The 18,854-nt window shown below is 39.8% G+C and overlaps 2 protein-coding genes and 1 long non-coding RNA gene across 4 annotated transcripts in view; 2 read left to right on the top strand and 1 right to left on the bottom strand.

The window, feature by feature from the left end:
- The window catches only part of MAP4K5 (mitogen-activated protein kinase kinase kinase kinase 5), a 97,663-nt gene extending 84,458 nt beyond the window's left edge, over nucleotides 1-13,205 (top strand). Inside the window, exons 26-33 of the mRNA XM_087728781.1 lie at nucleotides 818-876; nucleotides 2,492-2,595; nucleotides 3,101-3,278; nucleotides 5,247-5,315; nucleotides 6,916-7,008; nucleotides 7,819-7,889; nucleotides 8,953-9,008; nucleotides 11,368-13,205. Of these exons, the coding sequence (XP_087584907.1) occupies nucleotides 818-876; nucleotides 2,492-2,595; nucleotides 3,101-3,278; nucleotides 5,247-5,315; nucleotides 6,916-7,008; nucleotides 7,819-7,889; nucleotides 8,953-9,008; nucleotides 11,368-11,455 (718 nt within the window). The 3' untranslated portion in view covers nucleotides 11,456-13,205. The remainder of the gene's footprint in view (nucleotides 1-817; nucleotides 877-2,491; nucleotides 2,596-3,100; nucleotides 3,279-5,246; nucleotides 5,316-6,915; nucleotides 7,009-7,818; nucleotides 7,890-8,952; nucleotides 9,009-11,367) is intronic.
- LOC106548403 (uncharacterized) lies at nucleotides 1-17,415 on the bottom strand. The gene is made up of 3 exons (XR_001313514.2): nucleotides 17,081-17,415; nucleotides 8,925-9,042; nucleotides 1-1,742 (listed from the first exon to the last, which is right to left on the bottom strand). It is a non-coding gene; the product is annotated as an uncharacterized LOC106548403 (long non-coding RNA).
- The window catches only part of CDKL1 (cyclin dependent kinase like 1), a 21,228-nt gene continuing 18,713 nt past the window's right edge, over nucleotides 16,340-18,854 (top strand). For both annotated transcript variants that reach the window (XM_087728827.1, XM_087728819.1), the window contains exon 1: nucleotides 16,340-16,533. The gene's annotated coding sequence lies outside the window, so the exon portion shown is untranslated. The remainder of the gene's footprint in view (nucleotides 16,534-18,854) is intronic.

Consider the following 18,854-nt stretch of genomic DNA (forward strand, 5'->3'; position numbering starts at 1 on the left):
ACACATTTGAGCACCAGGAGACAATGGGATCAGCCATCTTGCTCACAACTGTGACAGAGCCTCTTAAAGGATACTAAGTTCATAAAACTCACTTTCTAATCACTTTCAAAAACTACTCATTTGCTACTTCTAAGCTACTAGAGACCTTCCGAACAAGTTTAAAACATGGTTAAACTAAAATGTGTTGTTATTTTGACTGCCCTTTATGGACTTTCTTCTGATACCAAAACTGAAAATACTATGTTTTATGATATATTTATAGATAAGAGATAGGATATGAGATGAGGGGATAAACATTTGTGGCTTTAAAGGGGGTGAAGAGTTACTAGATTTGTTTTTACTTGTGATGAAGTTTGGAAGTCAATCCTTTATCTATACATACATTTTTTTTATTTTTACTTTCTCTTTTTTCTTTTTCCTTGCACTTTTTACTCATCTCTATTCTCTTCTTTGTATAATTTAGTTTGCATAAGATTTTATTACTATAAGCAAAGTATTATATATTAAAATTGAAGCTCCTTTTCTGTTAATAGAAGAAAGGAGTGTACATAGGAAGAAAATCCTACAGAAAAAAGACTATTTTAAGAAAGTCCACCAAAATGCTACAAAAAACAAAAGCTGATATTAGGAGATAATGGCATCCTTCTCCATAATTTTTCTATTTTGTAAATACATGCAGTTGTATTCAAGAACAGTTACTCCATTCCTGTCAGTGTTTTAATATTCTTTTAAAGCTTAAAAGAAAAATCTGTTGAAAATTATTTTTTCCTGAGGCCTCTGACCAGTTCTTAACAGTTGGCTCTGTTTTCCCCCCCAGAAAATTTGCCTTAACAACAAAGATCCCAGATACAAAAGGATGCCACAAATGTTGCATAGGTGAGTCTTCACCTTGAGTTGATATCCTCAGTTCAGTTTACAAGGAATCTTCCAGTTCTACCACTCTACAACTCACAGTGCCCTTCTGGGAGTGATAGTTTTCACATATGTTGGACTATAATTGTCTTAATTCCATCCTGTGTGACTGCTCTGATCAGAAATATTAGAATCAACAGGTTGAGATTCCATGCAAGTATAAATTGCTCAGGCTTAATCTCTCAGATTAACAACATGAAACATTATGTATCAAAAAGTAAATTATGCCATGCACATACACATAGTAGAGGGAGGTTTCCCAGGCTGTATATAAATAGACATTCATATATTTCAGATTTAGTATTGCCTTTTGGTTTTCCATTGTAGTCCAACATATACATAAAGTTTTGATTTCCATGATTTAATACACCAATTGGGAATTATAATTCTGACACAATTCAGAATGCCAGTTTCTAGCCAGCTGTTCTGATTTTTCTTAATAATAATAATTTGTTTGTCAGTGCACAACTTATGTACAATAAGATTGATTGAGCTCCCTCAGTGCACCCCCCAACACAATACAACAGACAGTGAAGACAGAAAATCCCTAACCCAATAAATCATATTAACAAACACCCAGTCCTATTGCACCAGTGTGAACATGTTACATGTTGCGCTGGCCCCGCAAGACCATCGTACTACGTAGTTATGATGTAATTTCCCACTCAGGAGTCTGACAGCCCACAGATAGAAACTGTTCTTTAGCCTGTTTGTGTGGGTGGCTGTACTTCTATATCTCTTTCCCGATGGTAGGAGGGTAAAGAAGTGCTGTCCAGGGTGCGAGTCGTCCCTGAGGATTTTCCTCATTCTTCCTCACTTCCCCTCTTGTCCTGCAGGCAGACCAGCAATAAAACATCACAATATTTCCTGATTTCCCAGAAAAATATGAATGCTGAACAATTCTTCAGCCGAATTGTATTTACTTTCAGTTTACCAATGAAGGAGAATATTTGTAGTTCATGGTTGGAATGAGGAGCCCTTGGTGCTCTCTAAGCTTGGTTGGTTTTTTTGCAGACATTTCATTGCCCTAACTAGGTAACAGCATGAATGCTAGTGCAGACTAGCACTGATAATGTTACCTAGTTTGGGTAATGAAATGTCTGCAAGAAAACAACCAAGCTCAGGGAGTTACCCCTACTTTTAGTATACATTTCACCATCGTTGTACGTGGCATTAACAAGATTGAATGAAAAAGGGGTCGGCCAAGTCAGCTGTATATGCTTCGGTTTATTTTTCAGTGAGGCAAGAAAGAGAAATTTCCGGTATGTCTGAACTACAATACCCATCCCAATCCTTCACAATTGGCTATGTTGAGCGTGGTGGTTCTGCAAACGTTGAAGTGCATAGGAACCGCAGTAGATGTAGACTGGGGGATCTTGATTGAATCAATAATGTTAACAAAAAGTATATCTCTGTGGAAATGCAACACCACATGATTCTTCTAGGATGGTGCTGCAGGCATAGGAGAATAGTGATAAATGATTGGTTTATGATAAATCATAATATGAATTCAAGCAGAGGGCAAATTATTATAATCTATTATGATTACTTCACAACTCTTTTCTTTTTCCTTCATTAGTAAGAAACCCATATACAGGCCATAAATATCTCTGTGGAGCTTTGCAGTTGGGAATTGTTTTGCTTCAGTGGTATGAACCAATGCAGAAATTCATGTTAATAAAGGTAAGCTTGCCCCCTACCTCTCTCTTGTATTTTGGCAACCCTTTAAAAGGAATCTTCCAAAAGTAGAGTGGCACTGTTAGAATTTTGAAGTAATTTGAGATTTCAAATGAATTTGGATCTAAGGTAGTATTTGAGCTCAGTTTAAACTGTTGGTCTATGTTTAAATTTGAAAAACATCAAGGATAAATTGGCAATTTGTTTTTTGGGAACAAACGGAACAGGAGAAGAGCTTATCAAATAAAAATCCTCGGGAAGTTGATCCATAAAAGTTCATTCAAGAACATGTTCATAGAAATGTTTTAAAAGTGCATAGGAGTTTGTATGCTGCTTTATATTTGTTGTAATATTGTATATGGATTTAAATTGAATACTGTATGTAGGTTACTTTTTAGATACAAGTCAAATAATGCTGGAATGAATAGATACATTCTAAGTATGCATGCCTTAAAATATACAAGTTATTTTTTATTTAGATTTTTTAAAAAAAAATATCTTCATCCTCCAGCACTTTGATTTCCCTCTGCCAACACCACTGAAAGTATTTGAAATGCTGGTGATCCCTGAACAGGAATACCCTATGGTATGTGTTGCAATCAGCAAAGGGGCTGAACCAAATCAGGTTGTACAGTTTGAGACAATCAACTTGAACTCCGCTTCTTCGTGGTTTACAGAAATTGGTACAGGTGAGTCTCTGACCATGTTTAATTTAATTTTGTGTACTGTCTGTATTCAGTATTTGCAAAATATTCTGTTTCCGGATGTGGAATGTTTTCGGAAACATTTTATATTTGTTTTGGAGCCAGACCACCGCAAAACACTTCCTGTCCCAGAAGATTTTTCACCTAGAAAACTGCTGGACAGCTCTCAGAATGGCTAGGTTGGCATGCTGCAGAAGAAAACTAGAACATTCTAGAATGCTTCAGAATTTTCCATTTTCTGAGAGATACAGTACAACATTTTGTGCATACCTAGTTTATCTGACTTTCTTTTTGCTAAAATCCCATTTGTCTAAGGCAAAAATGGAATAAAGATAGGATAAAACCTGAAAACAGTACAACCCACAATTTAATAAACAATAATCCTATATTGGTAATCAATCAGCAGGAGGACTGTATATTTAGAAATAAGTGCCATGGTGGTGAAGTGGTTAGAATGCAGTACTGCAGGCTACTTCTGCCAACTGCTGCTGCCTGTAATTTGGCAGTTTGGGTCTTACCAGCTCAAGCTTCCATCCTTCCGAGGTCGGTAAAACAAGGGCCCAGATTGTTGGGGGCCATATGCTGACTCTGTGAACTGCTTAGAGAGGGCTGTAAAGCACTGTGAATCAGTATATAAGTCTTAAGTGCTATTGCTATTTGTATATAGATTACAAGCCATCACTCTAGCCTATATTTAGAGGGTACTTAATTGGAAAGGGCTGATATGAACAGTTGGAACTATTTGACTCCTCAATGTATGCAAGTTCTATTTTACTGGTATTCCAGATTTGAACCTGAAATAACAACAGTGAAGGATTGCAGGAAGCCAGTTTGTTCAAACTATTCTGGAAAATAAGATACTCTGGCATAGACATCTGTTACCAGTCATGATCATATCAAAATTAATGACCCATATGTCATATGTTGATAGCCACCTGCAGAAGCCTTTCCTTCTAAGATGAATCCTTAGTGTTCTGCAGTGAAACGAGGACAGTAGGCTGTGGGGTTTTTTTTTTTGACAGAGGTTGAATTCCAGCAATGATCCCTAATCAAAGAAACTTCATAATAGAAGCAGATGTTCTACAGGATGCATCTAATGAACTGAGATGCAGTTCAGGAAACCTTAGTCAGAAAAGCTGCTACCAATTTCCTCTTCTTTTTTTTTGTCCTTATAGACACTTCGCTCCCTACAGTGTTCTATGAATGTTTAACAGGTCTGTGGTTTAGGATCGATGAGGGAACAGATTTCTGGGACAATAAAAGCACATTTTGTATGGGAGAAAGAAATGAGGGGAACTCAAAGGTCACAGAAAGATTGCCTTTGTACCATTATGTATTTATTAAATGCATATGTTGCCTATCAGGTGCCTATCAGTGACAGCCTAATAAAGGAAGCCTTTCCTTTCCTTCCCTTTTCTTCAGAACAATGCTTCTCCTTACAATGTTTCCCTTTTAATTTCTTGCTTCTCTCCTCGCATCCTCAGTGAATGAGTGGAAAGTATGTTATTACCTGCAACGTCCTTTTAAGGCTTCTCTTGTAATCCAAGATCAAGGGCTCTTGGCCTGCCACATGTTACCTACATAATACACAATTGGTTGCTTCTAAAATACTCATAACATGCATAATTCCTGCTTGCAGCATTAAGTATTGGCAGTGCTTCTAAACTGTAATTCCCGTCAACCTCCCTACTTGGCATTATAATCCAACAACATTTAGACAATTTATAATTCCTTACCCCAGTCCTAAACTTTGGTAAGAAGATGGGGAGGATTAAAATACTGCTCTAAAAATAATCTGAGCTGAAGATTCCCTGAAATTGAATCTTTTTTTTTCTTACTGCTTTTTTATTTCAAAGCAACTTTAATGGCTTCTGATGTAGTAAGCTGAATGTGTATTAAGTTTTTGGTGCATTGAGGTTTTGTATACCGACTAATCACTCATTTCCCCCAAAGGTTGTCAACAACTTGATGCCATCCACGTGACTCAGCTGGAAAGAGATACAGTTCTTGTGTGCTTGGACAGTAAGTGGATGGGATTCATACCCTGTCTAAAAGAAAATAGGAAATGGGGCATGATATATGACAGAAGGAATAAGTACCTCAAAGGAAGAGAAGATATTATTAAGAATGCATTCAGTTTTATCTGATGCAGAAAAATATCACAGTAGACATCAGACATGTGGCATTTTGGTGTTGTTATTGAAAAGGCCTTTCTTTTAGTGCTTTGTCTGATCCTAGAAATGGAGGCCTGCAAAGAAAATCTCTTTCCAATGCTTCTAATTGAAAAACGTCTTCAGATAGGGAAGGTTCACTCTCAAGAAAAACTGAAAGCTTCCCTTCTCTACTGCTTCTAGCATTAGAAGCCATTCTGTGTAAATTAGACTAACAAAAGGATAGCTTCAAGCTCAAAGAAGTAGATAGATACTTAGATTAGATACTTACATAGATTTCTCAGGAGGCTTCTGAATTTATTTATGTGGATTTATTTATGTGGATTTATTTATGTGGATTTATTTATGTTACAGCTTTTATAGAATATCCGAGTCTGTTCACTCTGGCCAAATTTTCAAATTGCTGAAATAGATTTGTGCAATTCTCTGCTTTTAGCCTCAGTACCCCTCCTTCCAGCCTCAGAAATTTGAGGCAGTGTTTGTGACATCTTGGAATGACAGCACAAACCACTAAGCTTTTTGACATTCTCTATTGTCTGTATAGTACTACATGGGTACACAATGTATCTTTCATCATTTGATGTCCTGCAGACTGGATGCTAACTAGGCCCAATGCCCATATTTGCTATTCGATGTAATAAAGTCGTAGACATGTAGTAAAGCCAAATGTATTGCTTGACACTTTCGTTGTGAATATTTCTTCAGCAAAAGCCCCCAAGTGGTGAGAAACAAGAGTGACTCCTAAATCATTGTTACAGCAAAAGTTTATATTTTCCAAGATTTGATAAATCTTTTCTGACCCCCAACAAATTAATACAGTATTGTAGCTGTTATAAATTTTAAAGAATAGAAAGCAAGTACAGAAAGGAGAACAAAGAGATTGTGATACAGTGAACTGCACCTGTTCTGAAACTATTAATCTGAAGATGTCTTAATCACTGATGTCTCCATCATTCTTAGTTGTGTCTTTAGCATCATTATGTCAAAATTAAACAGAGCTATACAACCCACTATCTACCAAGAAACTTCCAAAGTTTTTCTTTTAATATGACTCGTGGCAATTAATTATATTATCTCTGTTTCATCTGTGCAATTTACTTTTAATTACAAATCAGATTTAAGTTTTTTTTTCCTGGGGAAAATAACATTTGAATTTAAAGTTAGTTGGAAAAAGTCTAAAGAGTTTCTATAAATAATCTACATTGAATTCAACAGAGTCTTAAAACGGGGAATTTAAATATTTTTTAATATCAGCAAAATTCAAACCATGTCTCTTGAAAAATCTGTCCAGTTGATTTGACCTTAAACTGAGTGAGGCTGACTGAACCTTAGAACAGAAAGTAAAATAAAATTCTAAGTTCTTCTCCTTTGCTTTTGAAGGCATGCTTTGAGCCTTTCTGGCACTGAGATTCGTTTATTACTATTATATTGTTTGCTTTTTTTCAATCAAGGATTTGTAAAGATCGTGAATTTGCATGGTAAGCTGAAATCAAGCAAGAAGTTGGCATCAGAACTAAGTTTTGATTTCTGCATTGAATCTGTAGGTGAGCAAATGCTTTTCCTGTCATCTATTGAGTCTGACGTGACTATATCATATGCGAGTGGGTTGCACTGAAAACATTTTTAAAGGCTAAAATATCATGAGATTTCCAATTGTTATGCAAACTTTGTCAGATTTCAGCATTCTTGATTGAAATCTCATAAGATCTCAGTCCAGAATTCTAAAATTATGTAAGATTTAGCAAGCATCTCCCTAAATTTTTAAATAATGAAAGTTATTTAATGCGGGGCAGTCTGTAGATTTATTCAGAGGTTTTGCAGATAGAATGTCAGTTGGGACAACTTTACTGATAGATGATAAACAGTTATAAGATTCAAAGAAGCAAAGAAAGCATTAAGAAAGCCCTCTATATCCTCAAACACTTGCTTCTTTCTAACCAAGGGTCAGTCTTTAATGCTGCAATTTGTACAGTGGGAATATTCCTTCTGACTAACCTTTAAGATCCCTCTGCTATTCAAGATGTGATCATTTGGAATCATAAATTCTCATTGATTGAAGGCAGATATATGATAATATGAGTGACACATCACTTACTGTGCTCCATTGCTTACTGTGCTTGAGAATTGTCCTTTAGCAGGGACAAATGAAAAATGAGTCTCAACAAGGAAAATGGGGTGTTTGTTCTATGTTGACTAATCATCAGCCAGTCGAAATTTAACAGAGTTTGATCTTCCCAGCTTTGGAAGTGTTACCCCAAATTCACTCATTCCACAGATTTGTTTCTATAGGTCTGCCTTTCATTTGGATCTCTCACTTACAATCAGTCAGTCTTACATTGTGTTTCTTCTCGCAGTGTGCCTCCAGGACAGTGTGTTGGCCTTCTGGAAACATGGGATGCAAGGCAAAAGTTTTAAGTCTGATGAAGTAAGTTTGGGCAAGAGTGTTGTTGATCATTGTTTTGCTATCCTCCTTACCCTTCAGTTAGCAAAGATGCCAGTCACAGAAAAAGGAACCCTGAACAACATAATCCCCCTTGTTGCTTCTAATCTGTACCTGAATAATTGTATTGGCTCAAAGACAGACCTTAGACAGAGTGTGTTCTGTTGTGATGAAAAGAGAGCGGCGGGGGGGGGGGGGGGGAGAGAAAGAATAGTTTACTAGGTAAGTGATAAGAAGGCATTGTTTCCTCCTGCTCATGGGAATACCCAACATTTCATGCACCTGATTTAATGCAGTTTGCTTTGCACTTAGTCTGTTGAACTGACTAGGAATTCTTCATTCATACCATAGCTCAGCCATTTTGTTATTAACCAACTGGTACTCTTTTGACAATTTCTCCCAATTTGTGGCATGGAAATGCTACTGATCTATCTTATAATATTTTTATTATATAGATAATTGGTATAATGCTATTAAAGTGTCAAATGTTTGTATTGTCTCTCAGACTGGTTGAACTTGGGTAGGATCTGTTATTGGATTAAAAACATAGATATATTTCCGTGGATCAGTTTTGAGTAAGACCATAGTAGGATGCCCTATTTCTTCTCATGGGACCTAAATTTAATCCCTGTCAATTTCCATTTGAAAAAACATTAAATGAGAGGAGAGATCCTTCTCTGGCTGAAAATTGGTCTAGCTAAGTTAGCTAGAGGTCCATCTAGTTGAATGGCAGCTTCCTAAATTGAATGGAAACTCTCAAAAGGTTGATCCTCTGCTGAACACAGTTTTGCCCCGTATCTGCAACACTATATATAAAAATCTCCCCTGCTGTATAAACCAATGTGACTTTTCTGAGCTGAGGAAGAATTGTATTACTAGGGTTTTTAATACATATTGTAAAAATGATGGTGCATATATTATTAAAAGTTGATAGTCCGTTTGAAACAATTCTAATTTGCCAACTGAATTAGGTTTGTTCTTTTCAAAATGGGAAAAGATGCTCTTCTGCCAGTTACTCACATTGTGTCCTTTTTTTGGTATTGTGCAGGTTACCCAGGAGATCTCTGATGAAACAAGGGTGTTCCGTTTACTGGGCTCTGACAGGTGAGCTGAGAAGAGCAGCCTGCAGCCCTTTTGCCTTTAAAAAGAAAACGCTACATTTAGAAAAATAATCATTGTCTCCCTGTGTTCTTCTTAAGGGGGTTCTTCTTCCACTGCCTTCCCCCACTTTTATACCAGTGTGTGGTCGCCAGGCAATTGCAGGTCCAAGGCATGGAATTCAGGCCTGGGTCACAGAACCGCCAGCGACCCAGACCTGCCACGCCCCTGAACCTGTTCCCTTGCTGTCGCTGGGCTGCCGTCATTTTGGTTTTTAGTGACTGCGAGTGCGCATTTCACTGTAAATTTTTCTGCACATGCGTGAAGAACAATTTACATTGAACAGCGCAAGCGAAGCGAGCGGATTGCGAACCGGTAATAAAACCGGCAGCAACTCATCCCTGCTTTGATTGATACGCAAACCTTTCACATAATCTCAGCCCTTGCAACTTTCAAGTAAAGCTCTGACAAACACAGCAGACACTCTGTAGTTTCAAGGCAAAAAGCCAAAATTCCAAGAAGATGAAGCTAGAAGGAAGAGAAGATACACCCACTGTAGAAGTAGTTTGAAAACTAGAGGCTATCTTCCATAAAGCGCTCTTCAGATTATATAATATTTTTTGCTGTTCAATCTGATTATTTCTATTTAAGGTTCCCCCCCCCCCTAAATTCACTTAATTTGGTGCCCCTGAATTCAAAGGTACACTGTGCTACTATCATCATGTCAGAAATATCTTGGAACCTAAGGTAGTGTGATCACTTTCACACAAGGTCTCCCAGTATATTTAGTTTTTCAGTTAAGTTCTTCCTTGTTAGTTAGGGTCCTGAAAGATAAAGCTGTCACAAAGGCTGAAAGGAAATTTGGGGACCTTGCAATTTTGGCTAAGATGATTTTCCATAGTAAAAGCCTGATAGAAGAGAATATCTGTAGCTCAGAATTGAACTATGGGATCTTTGGTACTCTCTGAGCTTGATTTTCTTGCAGATGTTTCATTACCGCAGCACTGATGATGAAAGTTTGAAATACCTACAAGAAAACAACCAGGGTCAGAGAGAACCAAGGACCCTAAGGTTGAAGTCTCTCATTACTGTGCCTCTCTTACATGAAAGTTTTGTCATTTAGTCCAGGAAGGCATGATCCCTATCTTCTCCCTGGCTTGTCTATAGCATAACCTCACAACAATATCTTTGCTTTTTCCCCTACTTTGTACCTTGTACTCAGTACCCTCATACTTAAAGTCCTGGTTCTCCACTAATACATGCTTCTCCTTCACCTATAATGTTGTTCTCCTCACCTTTGGCCTGTCCATTTCCATTTGAACCCTTAAAATTCTAGTCCCAAATTTCATCTGAACAGATTTCACTGTCTGTTAAATTATACTTACCTTCCTGCAGTAAGATTTTAAATTTTCCCTTTTTGTTTTCGGTACATTTTACATTTGCATAGAGATGCTCAAACCACATCCATTCACCCAAATAAATGTATAAATATAGAAAATATAGGATCTCCAAGCACTATGTAGGAGTATGGTGTTCAAACCTCTTGAGTATCAGACTTCTTGATACTCTCAGGGACTGTAATGTTGGCTTCTTGTTTAAAGAATCCTAGATTCTGAGAGGATCCTGTGGGCTTCAATTCCATCTACCCTGTTCTGAGAGTACTTGGAGGGTTATGATATTGAGAAAAGGCACAAGTTTAAAGTCTTGTAGTTTCAGGGGCTGCCACCCACATTTCTAAAGCAGAGGTGGGCAATTAATTTTCCCAAGGAGACCCATGGAAAACTGGGACTGTTGTGGAGGTCTGAATCAATAGGGCTGGGAAGGCTCATAGGCATGCAAATATATACATTTTTTAAAGATGGTGGTTGCCTTCAAAATGAAAGCAATACAGTTGTATGGTGTGCATGGCTTAGGAGAGACTGGCCTATTCTACCTCCAGTGGTCTTAGGAGGGACCAGTTTATCACGTCTCTGACAGCCTGAGGAAGGCTACTTGCCTTACAAAGAGGGAGAATGGGCCAGCCTGCCAGGTTCACCAAGGAAATTAACTTCCCCCTCATTGGTACTTCTGGTGGTAAAGCCCTATTTAATTTCCAGTTAACCTCTCACAAGCCAGACAGGGACAACCAAAGGGCCGAATATGGCCTGCGAGCTGTAAAATGCCCAGCTCTATCTTAAAGGAACGTTTCTGCATCATATCTGTATATCTACTGTGCATGGCATGATCGTGTAAGAAAACACGGGTGCCAAGATGCATGGGGAGGCAATTGGTGGGTTAGAAGTAGCCCAATAGGAAATGCTCAAGGAACAGCAGCCAGGATGTCTTCAGCAACTGCTGACTTACCCATTCTATGCTTGCTCCATAGGGTGGTGGTGCTGGAAAGCAGGCCGACTGATAATCCAACAGCACACAGCAATCTCTACATTTTGGCAGGCCACGAGAACAGCTACTAAGCAACCGTGAATTGACTTGAACTGTGAGCCAGCAATATGTTGCCTAAGGAAACCGCTCTTCATGGATCTCCTGTTCAAGACATATTATGAGGCACCCTTTCCCTCCCTCTTCTTCCTCTGCCTTCACATTCTCCGATTGATGTCTGAACGGACTCTGTTTTTAGGATCAAGAGCCAAGCGTCGCACGTGTCTTGCAGCTGGGAAGCAGCTGTTCTCTCCCTTGCCACTGTGTGGTTGGTTATGTTGTTGGCTTAATAAAAGCTGTGAGATCATCAGTCCCTTCTATTTGTTAGGCCTACAGAAGCATGGATGTTGGAAAATCTCAAAACATAGTCAAAATGATTTGGGACAGGATTTCTTCATGCTCAGGTTCATGGCGTGGGCTGCTGATTTCATCATCTTTTGACAATACCTATTTTGGATACTGGGAGTTGAAGTCAACAGCAAAATAAGGAAAGGGGGGATGCCTGTGGGGCAGGACCCAGTGGAAATGAATTTCTCCTCTGTGAGGCCTTTGTGGGTTTTCTCTCATATGCCACCAAAATATCCCCGTGTCAGGGAAATCCTCAGCAGAGGTTCCCAGGAAGTTGTGTTTGTGTCTTTATTTTTTAACGCAACCGTTCTCTATGGATTTGTAAAGAAACACTATTTAATCTTTTATTTATTAATCTGCTGCTAGGGTGGTGATGTGATGCATTTTAACTTCCAGCACACGAAGGTTGCAGCGCAGCTTTTGGTTGTGGGTGGGTGGGTGGTTTGTTTTTGGGGTGTGTGTTTTTTTTAACAATTGTAAAAAAAACAACAGCAGCATTCTTCTTGACCTTTTCTTAGATATAGGACATTGTGGAAGGGAGGTGTTTATATAGAGAGGATTTTAAAATTTAAAAAAGCCTTTTTTGCTATATAAAAGCAGTTTTGTACAAGAATCTTTTGTATGGGTTTGGCTTGTGGAATTGGTCACTAAAGATCATTTGGTATCGATTGAAATTATGTATGAAATGCAAGGTAAGTTTTAGAGAGGATCAATAAGAGTTTGGAAAATTGGCAAAAAGTATAAAATAGATAGAGGGCGAGTTATGCAGTACGTGTGTGTGTGTGTGTGATTGTGTGTTTGAGGAGGGAAGCCACATTCCATACATATGCCAGTTCTCATAAGCGTGTTGGAGGAACAGAGGTTTATCCGGATCTACAAGCATTCATGCTCCTGAGTCAGCTGTCAAAATGTGACACAGGTTTGTCCTCCACTGGTCACCAATGGCTGAGAGAGACTGGGGTCCCTCTAGGTGTTGACTAGCCATTTGCGAGGGGTGCCTGTGCTTTGCCCCCAAAGTGTGTCTTATTGGAAAAATATAAAAGCTTTTCCCCACAGCAACCTTCCTAATGTGCCCCAATGTCAAACTAGAGATTCAGAATGCCCTGGACTGGATAAACCTTTCTAAACATAATGCCCCTGCATGTTTCAAGGAGTTTTTAAATGCTTTAATTTGTTCATGGACACTTATTTTATTTATACTATGCCAGAATGAAGTTGGATGAAATGCAGTGCCTAGGAAAAATGAAATATTTCTTTCAACTTGGGCACATTTGAGTGGTAGGTTTATTTCTTGGTGGTATGGTATAAATATATATATAAGAAGCAGTATTGTCTAATAAACCTTGGGAAATCTTATTTTCTCCATTATCTTTTGTTCAAGGCTGTCATCCATGTTGTTTCCTTTTTTGTTTTCCCAATTAAACTATCCCCATTAAACTATGTCTGTGTTTATTAAAGGGACAAACATGGTTTTGTGCGTATGAAAGAGATTGAAGGGCAGTTACTTTAGTAAGTTGTCCATTTTTACTCCTAAGAAAAAACTCCTTTTGTTTATATCACAAAACAGATTGAAATGTACTTTGTTTTCCAACTAGCAGAGCCCTCACAGTTTGAAACAGTGTCCATCTTGTGGGTACAACGTATCTTGGCCCTACACATTTTCTATTTGAAGGGTAGCAGACAATTATACTTAATTTCACTCAGAAGCATCTCTGCTCTTATTAAAGGGTGCGTGTGTGTCCATGTCTTTCCACATAGATAAAATTCTCAATTTTGGACACAACATGCTCTGAATTCCCATTTCGGGAAGAGCCCAGGAGATCCAATCTGTAATAGGATGAGTTGCATGTATCGGCTTATATTTGAATCTCTGCTTTGTTGAGAATCTCAGGAATCTAATCTCAGGCCAGGCTCTTTCAATCTTTAATATTCTTTAGGTAAGTAAGCATAAAATCACACGTGCTTCCTGAACCATTAGGAGGGAGAACAGGATTCAGGTGAGTTGTTCAATAACTATCATATTGAAATTGGCAAGAGACATTTCTATTCTACTTTGTAATTAATTGTACACTCTGGAAAGTAAGTATAATGGGTGAATGAAGGCATCATGGATGAGGGTATTCATTAATGATTGCCATTAACAGCCATTATGTAGGACATACAGAAAACTGGCAGAGCGCATCTTGAGCACCAACTAGTGGTTGGAAGACATCATTTCACAACATATGGATAGGCTCAACCATAGTTTCAATTGGGAAACTGACCATCTTAGACCTAAGCCAAGTCCAAAAACGCTAGGAAATTTCTAGAAGCCTGGCACTCCAACATATTAGCCATCAATAGATACATAGACATAAACAACATCTACATATGATGCAAAACAGACAATCTACAAACTAAAAAGGGAACAAAAACAACACCTCCCCACCAGCAATTGGCACACAGATGAGCATAGATTAACTGCAAGATTAATATTGGACCAACAATCAAGCAAATGAACTGCCAAACAAACAGTTAACAGCCTAAAGAACTTCTAAGACCATCCCCTAAGACTAGAATATAAACTGAGTAAACCCCACTCCTTACTAGCACTGACTCTGTTACCTAGTTTGGGTAATGAACCTGCAAGAAAACAACCAAGCTCAGAGAGCACCAAGGACCCCCTCATATAAATAGGGTTTGCAGCAGGAATTAGGTTTATAAGCTGCCATTTTGAGGGGTAACAAGTGATCTCTGGAGATAAGATAAGGTTGTAAAGGGAGGGAAAGTAAAAGGGGGGGTCTACTTTCAATTAATATTTGGTTAAGATACTCAACAGAACTGAAATTGGGACTGTTTTACCAAGACTGCAAGACTAGACAGATCAATGGTTGCCATGTTGATCAGTAGTTCAGCTAATTTCCCAGAAGTATCTGCATTGCTCCAGATACTTGCGTGCAAAAATGAATTGGTTTCTTGGGCATAAAGGGGCTGGAGGGGGTAGGACATCACCACACAAGTAACACAGATGACACCATTTGCACAAGAATGTTTTGTGATTTCATCATGGCTTTTCATGGATGCAGTAATATTTTCATAAATTAGCCTCTGATTTGTCTCAGCTGTCCAGTGTCACTGTGGAATTGGGCAACCTGGAAAATTGGAATATTAAAACTTTGTTTTGGAGATATACTTGAAAGAAGAAGAAGATTCTAGGTTGCAAGATGAGGGCTTTAAAAGGACAGTAAAAATGAAGCATCCTCTCCATAAAGAATTTGGATTGCTGACATTTGCTGGGTTCACAGAAGCCAATCACTTTCTCAGGTCAATACACCTTACAGGGTGGTGATTGTGATGGGAAATAAAAGAAAGCAGTATTAGGTATAGTTGCTGCTTTGAATTATTTATAAAATAATAAAGCCTGCATATATTTTTTAAAGCCTGTAAGTGTTAAGAAACATAAGTGTGCCCAAACAAAGCACATTCCATTATGGCTGACTATAGTAGCCTGATGATTCAGTAAAATGAACTACAAATTACCTATTCCTATTTTAAACAGGATTAAAATGACTAAACCCAGCCACTGGTGGTCAAAGTCCTATTCAGTTAGGAAATTTGCTGGAAGTTCCAGGCTTGTGGTTAACGGATTCAGACATTCATGCATGCTATTATTTAACATAATGCAAGCAAGATTTAGCAGTTTCATGGTTTACTCAACCTAATTTGCTGGGTTTATGTGACACTGGCTGATAAACTACATGGGCTGGATTCACAATGGAAGCTACAATAAGCCATTATTGGCTTGTTTCTTGATAAGTGGATGGTAAAAGTCAATTTACTACTGTGTCATGTCTTCCATAGCAAAGCTCTTTATTAATAGGTTCGAAGCTATCAATCCAAAATCCTAATCTCACTTTGCTTTCCATTCGATTTTCAAACCACAGATTACTTGTTCCTAGTTTAGTCAACTATGTTGTGTGATTTTATCCCTGTGGTTAGTTGATGGATGTGTGCGAAAGTGGACACAGAAAATACATTAACCGCGGGGAGGCTTATGAACGCAGGCTTCTCCCGTTGCTTTTATACGCGCGATCGGGTCTGGGCAGTGGATTATCTTTTAAATTTGAGATTTTAAGAAATTAAGTTTTAATTTTAACTTTTAAATTTGAGATTCCCTTTTTAGTTTGCAATGGAAGGAACGCAAAGAAATGCGTGTTGTTTGTTTTTAATCACACAGTATTTTGACCTTCTCTGGATAACAAAGAGAAAAAGTTCAGCGCGTTTTAGTAAAAAAGGGGGGAAATGCGTCACTCCGCAACAAAATGTATCGAACGTTAAAGGCTTCAAAATGGAGCAAATCCCTGTTCCTGCGTGGACCTCTAAGCGCCTCCACGAAGCAATGCCGCCCTTCTGCGTTGTCCTCTCCCGTGACAAGACGGAGCCACGACAGACCGTCCAGCTTGTTGTTCGGATGGCTGGGCTGTCACCTTCGGTCGCCGAAAACGCACGTCTCCGGCCTCCTCCTGCCCACGGTCCACCTCCAGGAGGCGGGCAGTGGCGAGAGACCGTCGCCTTCCCGCACCGCCTCCCCGACCCCCCTCACTCTCGCCCGGGGGCCGCCCTGACTGGCAGCCACTTCAGCGTCTGCGGGAGTGGCGCGTGAAGGAATCGCGTCTGCGAAGCCACATTTGCCCCAGCGCGCAGCAGGCGAGAGAAGCGGGCAGCAGCTGCCGGGAAGCCATCGCCGGTCGCCCGGTCGGCATGAAAGCGAAGTCCCGCACCGAGGGTGAGAACTGCTGGGTGGGAATCCTATCGCTCCCGGCGCAGGGCAACGGTCTCTAGAGCACAGGGAAAGTGCGCCTTGCTCGAGCAAGGACTGCGCGGCGCAGGAGTTCCTTCTCGTCTGCGAGTTGAGAGGAACGCGCGCTTTTCTGTGGGGAATTAGATTAAGTCCCTGCATACTTGCAGGGCTAATGGAAGGGATGGTACTTCTGAGGGTGTGCAGAGGGCACTTTAATTGGGGAGTGGGGGAAGGAGGGGGCATACCTGGTCCCTCAAGTGGGCTTTTTCCTCCTGTGGAAAAAAAAAAAAGTCTGAATTGCCTCTGAGACGGCAACATTCGCCTGTGCAGTTGCTCCCCACCCCACATGCCTGTCAGTGTGTCCTGAGCATGCTGGAGCCTCTCATTTCTCCTTTTATCCCAAACGGGATGCTTGCAGGCCTGAGGGAAACTCTACCAAGAGGCTATTGGGTTGGTGAGGGTGGAGAGCACACCCCCAAGTCATCCTTAGGACCCTATCTGGGACCATCCCCACTGTGCCCTTCTCACGCACCTGCTGGCACCATTGTCCTTGGGAGTTTTTCTTTTGCAGGCAGGTGAGATGAGGAAGGGGGAAGCCAAAGCTAGGCCTTGTCCCTTGCCTTCCCTCCTGTCCCTTCCTTCCTTCAGCCGAGAGGCAGGTGTGTGTTTTGCTGCTTGATGGGCTTGCCCAGCTGGCTGCACCTCCCTGGCAACGTGCCTTTGCCTAAAGGTGATGAATTAAAATTTAATTTACAGATGGGCCTTTTGCATGGGGAAAGTGGTCTGAAGACGCAGAGGCCACTGGAGCCTTCCAGCAATCCGGTTTCAGATTGCACAAGAGGCGCTAGTATCCATCACTTCGGTGCGGAGAGCGCCTTACAATTCTCGCCCTCTTTTTTCCTCCGTGTTTCTAAATTCACGGACTAATGCTACCACTGTGCTAGATTTTACACTGTGCAGATTGTGCTCCTTTTTTTTTTTAGACAAGGAGGCCCTTTCAGTATAGGGCATTCATACAATTTGTTGTTAGGAAGGTTGCATGCTTGCAATACCACAGTGGTGTTGGAATCATCACAAAATGTCCATTTGCCATGGAGGAAGCTGAGGAGCTTGATCCCTCTCACCCCCTCTTACCCTTCAGAATAATCCCACTCAGCATGCACTACTCCAAATACTCGCCGGCAGTCCCCAACCATTTTCATTTTCTAAGAATGTCTATGTGGGGCCCAGAGATATATTGGTAAAGGAAGAAAACACTAGACTTGTGCTTTGCTTTGCAGCACGCTCACATCTCTGTTTGAGTTAAACGACTTTAATAATAAAAATTGTTTGGTAGGGCAGGGAGCTTGGCAGGCATCCAGGGGCACCTGTGAGCCCTCAGGCATCACATTGGAGATCCAGAAGCCTTAAAGAATAACATAATCTTGGAAATAACTTTTTTTGTTCTAAGGAGCTTAACGTCTAAATTCGAATTTGAACTCTACATTTGAATGTAGAGATGATCCGATCTGAATAGAGGAGTGGAGGTAAAGAGAACACAGGGGAGGAGAAAATAGGATGGGGAAAGTATGCATAAATACAATCAGATAGCCTTAATGTGGTTGCTGTGGCAGAAATCCAAAAGGTTAAGCAATAGATTTTTTAAAAAGTTTAAAACCCCTGACTTTTGAGGTGAAATGTGACTAAGGGGGAAAAAGGGGCTGAGCAGAAGTTCCAGGAGTTCCAGGTGTTGAGGACAGTGTGAAAGACAAAGGTTGCAGGAATTACATAAATGTATGGTGTTAAGAAAGATAGTGATGACTACAGCTAGTCATGTCCCAAGGATAGTCCCAAGGCTACGGCTACTCCTTGACTTATGACCACAACTAGTCCCTGACTTATGACTACAATTAAAATTTCTGTGGCTAAGTGGGGCAGATGTTAAGTGAGTCAATTTATAATCTCACTTTATAACCTTGTTGCTGTGGTCATTAAGTGAATCACCACAGTTAAGTGAATACACAGTTGTTAAGTGAATACACAGTTGTTAAGTGAATCTGGCTTCCCTATTGATTTTGCTTCTTGAAAGCCAACTAGGAAAGTCAACAATGATGAATGTGGGACTCCGGGACACTGCAACCAATATAAATACATGCCAGTTACCAAGCGCCCAAATGTACCAGTTGTAAGTGCAAGGACTGTTGTAACTCACTTTTTTCAGCACCATTGTAACTTCAAACAGTCACTAAATGAAAGATTGTAAGTCGAGGACTATCTGTATTTGATATGTTTTGTGGCGGATCTAGAAAGTTTTATCCTGACATCCT

The sequence above is a fragment of the Thamnophis sirtalis genome, unplaced genomic scaffold (assembly GCF_051295495.1).
Source record: "Thamnophis sirtalis isolate CommonGarterSnake01/CBP01778 unplaced genomic scaffold, rThaSir2_p1.2 scaffold_1, whole genome shotgun sequence".
NCBI lineage: Eukaryota > Metazoa > Chordata > Lepidosauria > Squamata > Natricidae > Thamnophis > Thamnophis sirtalis.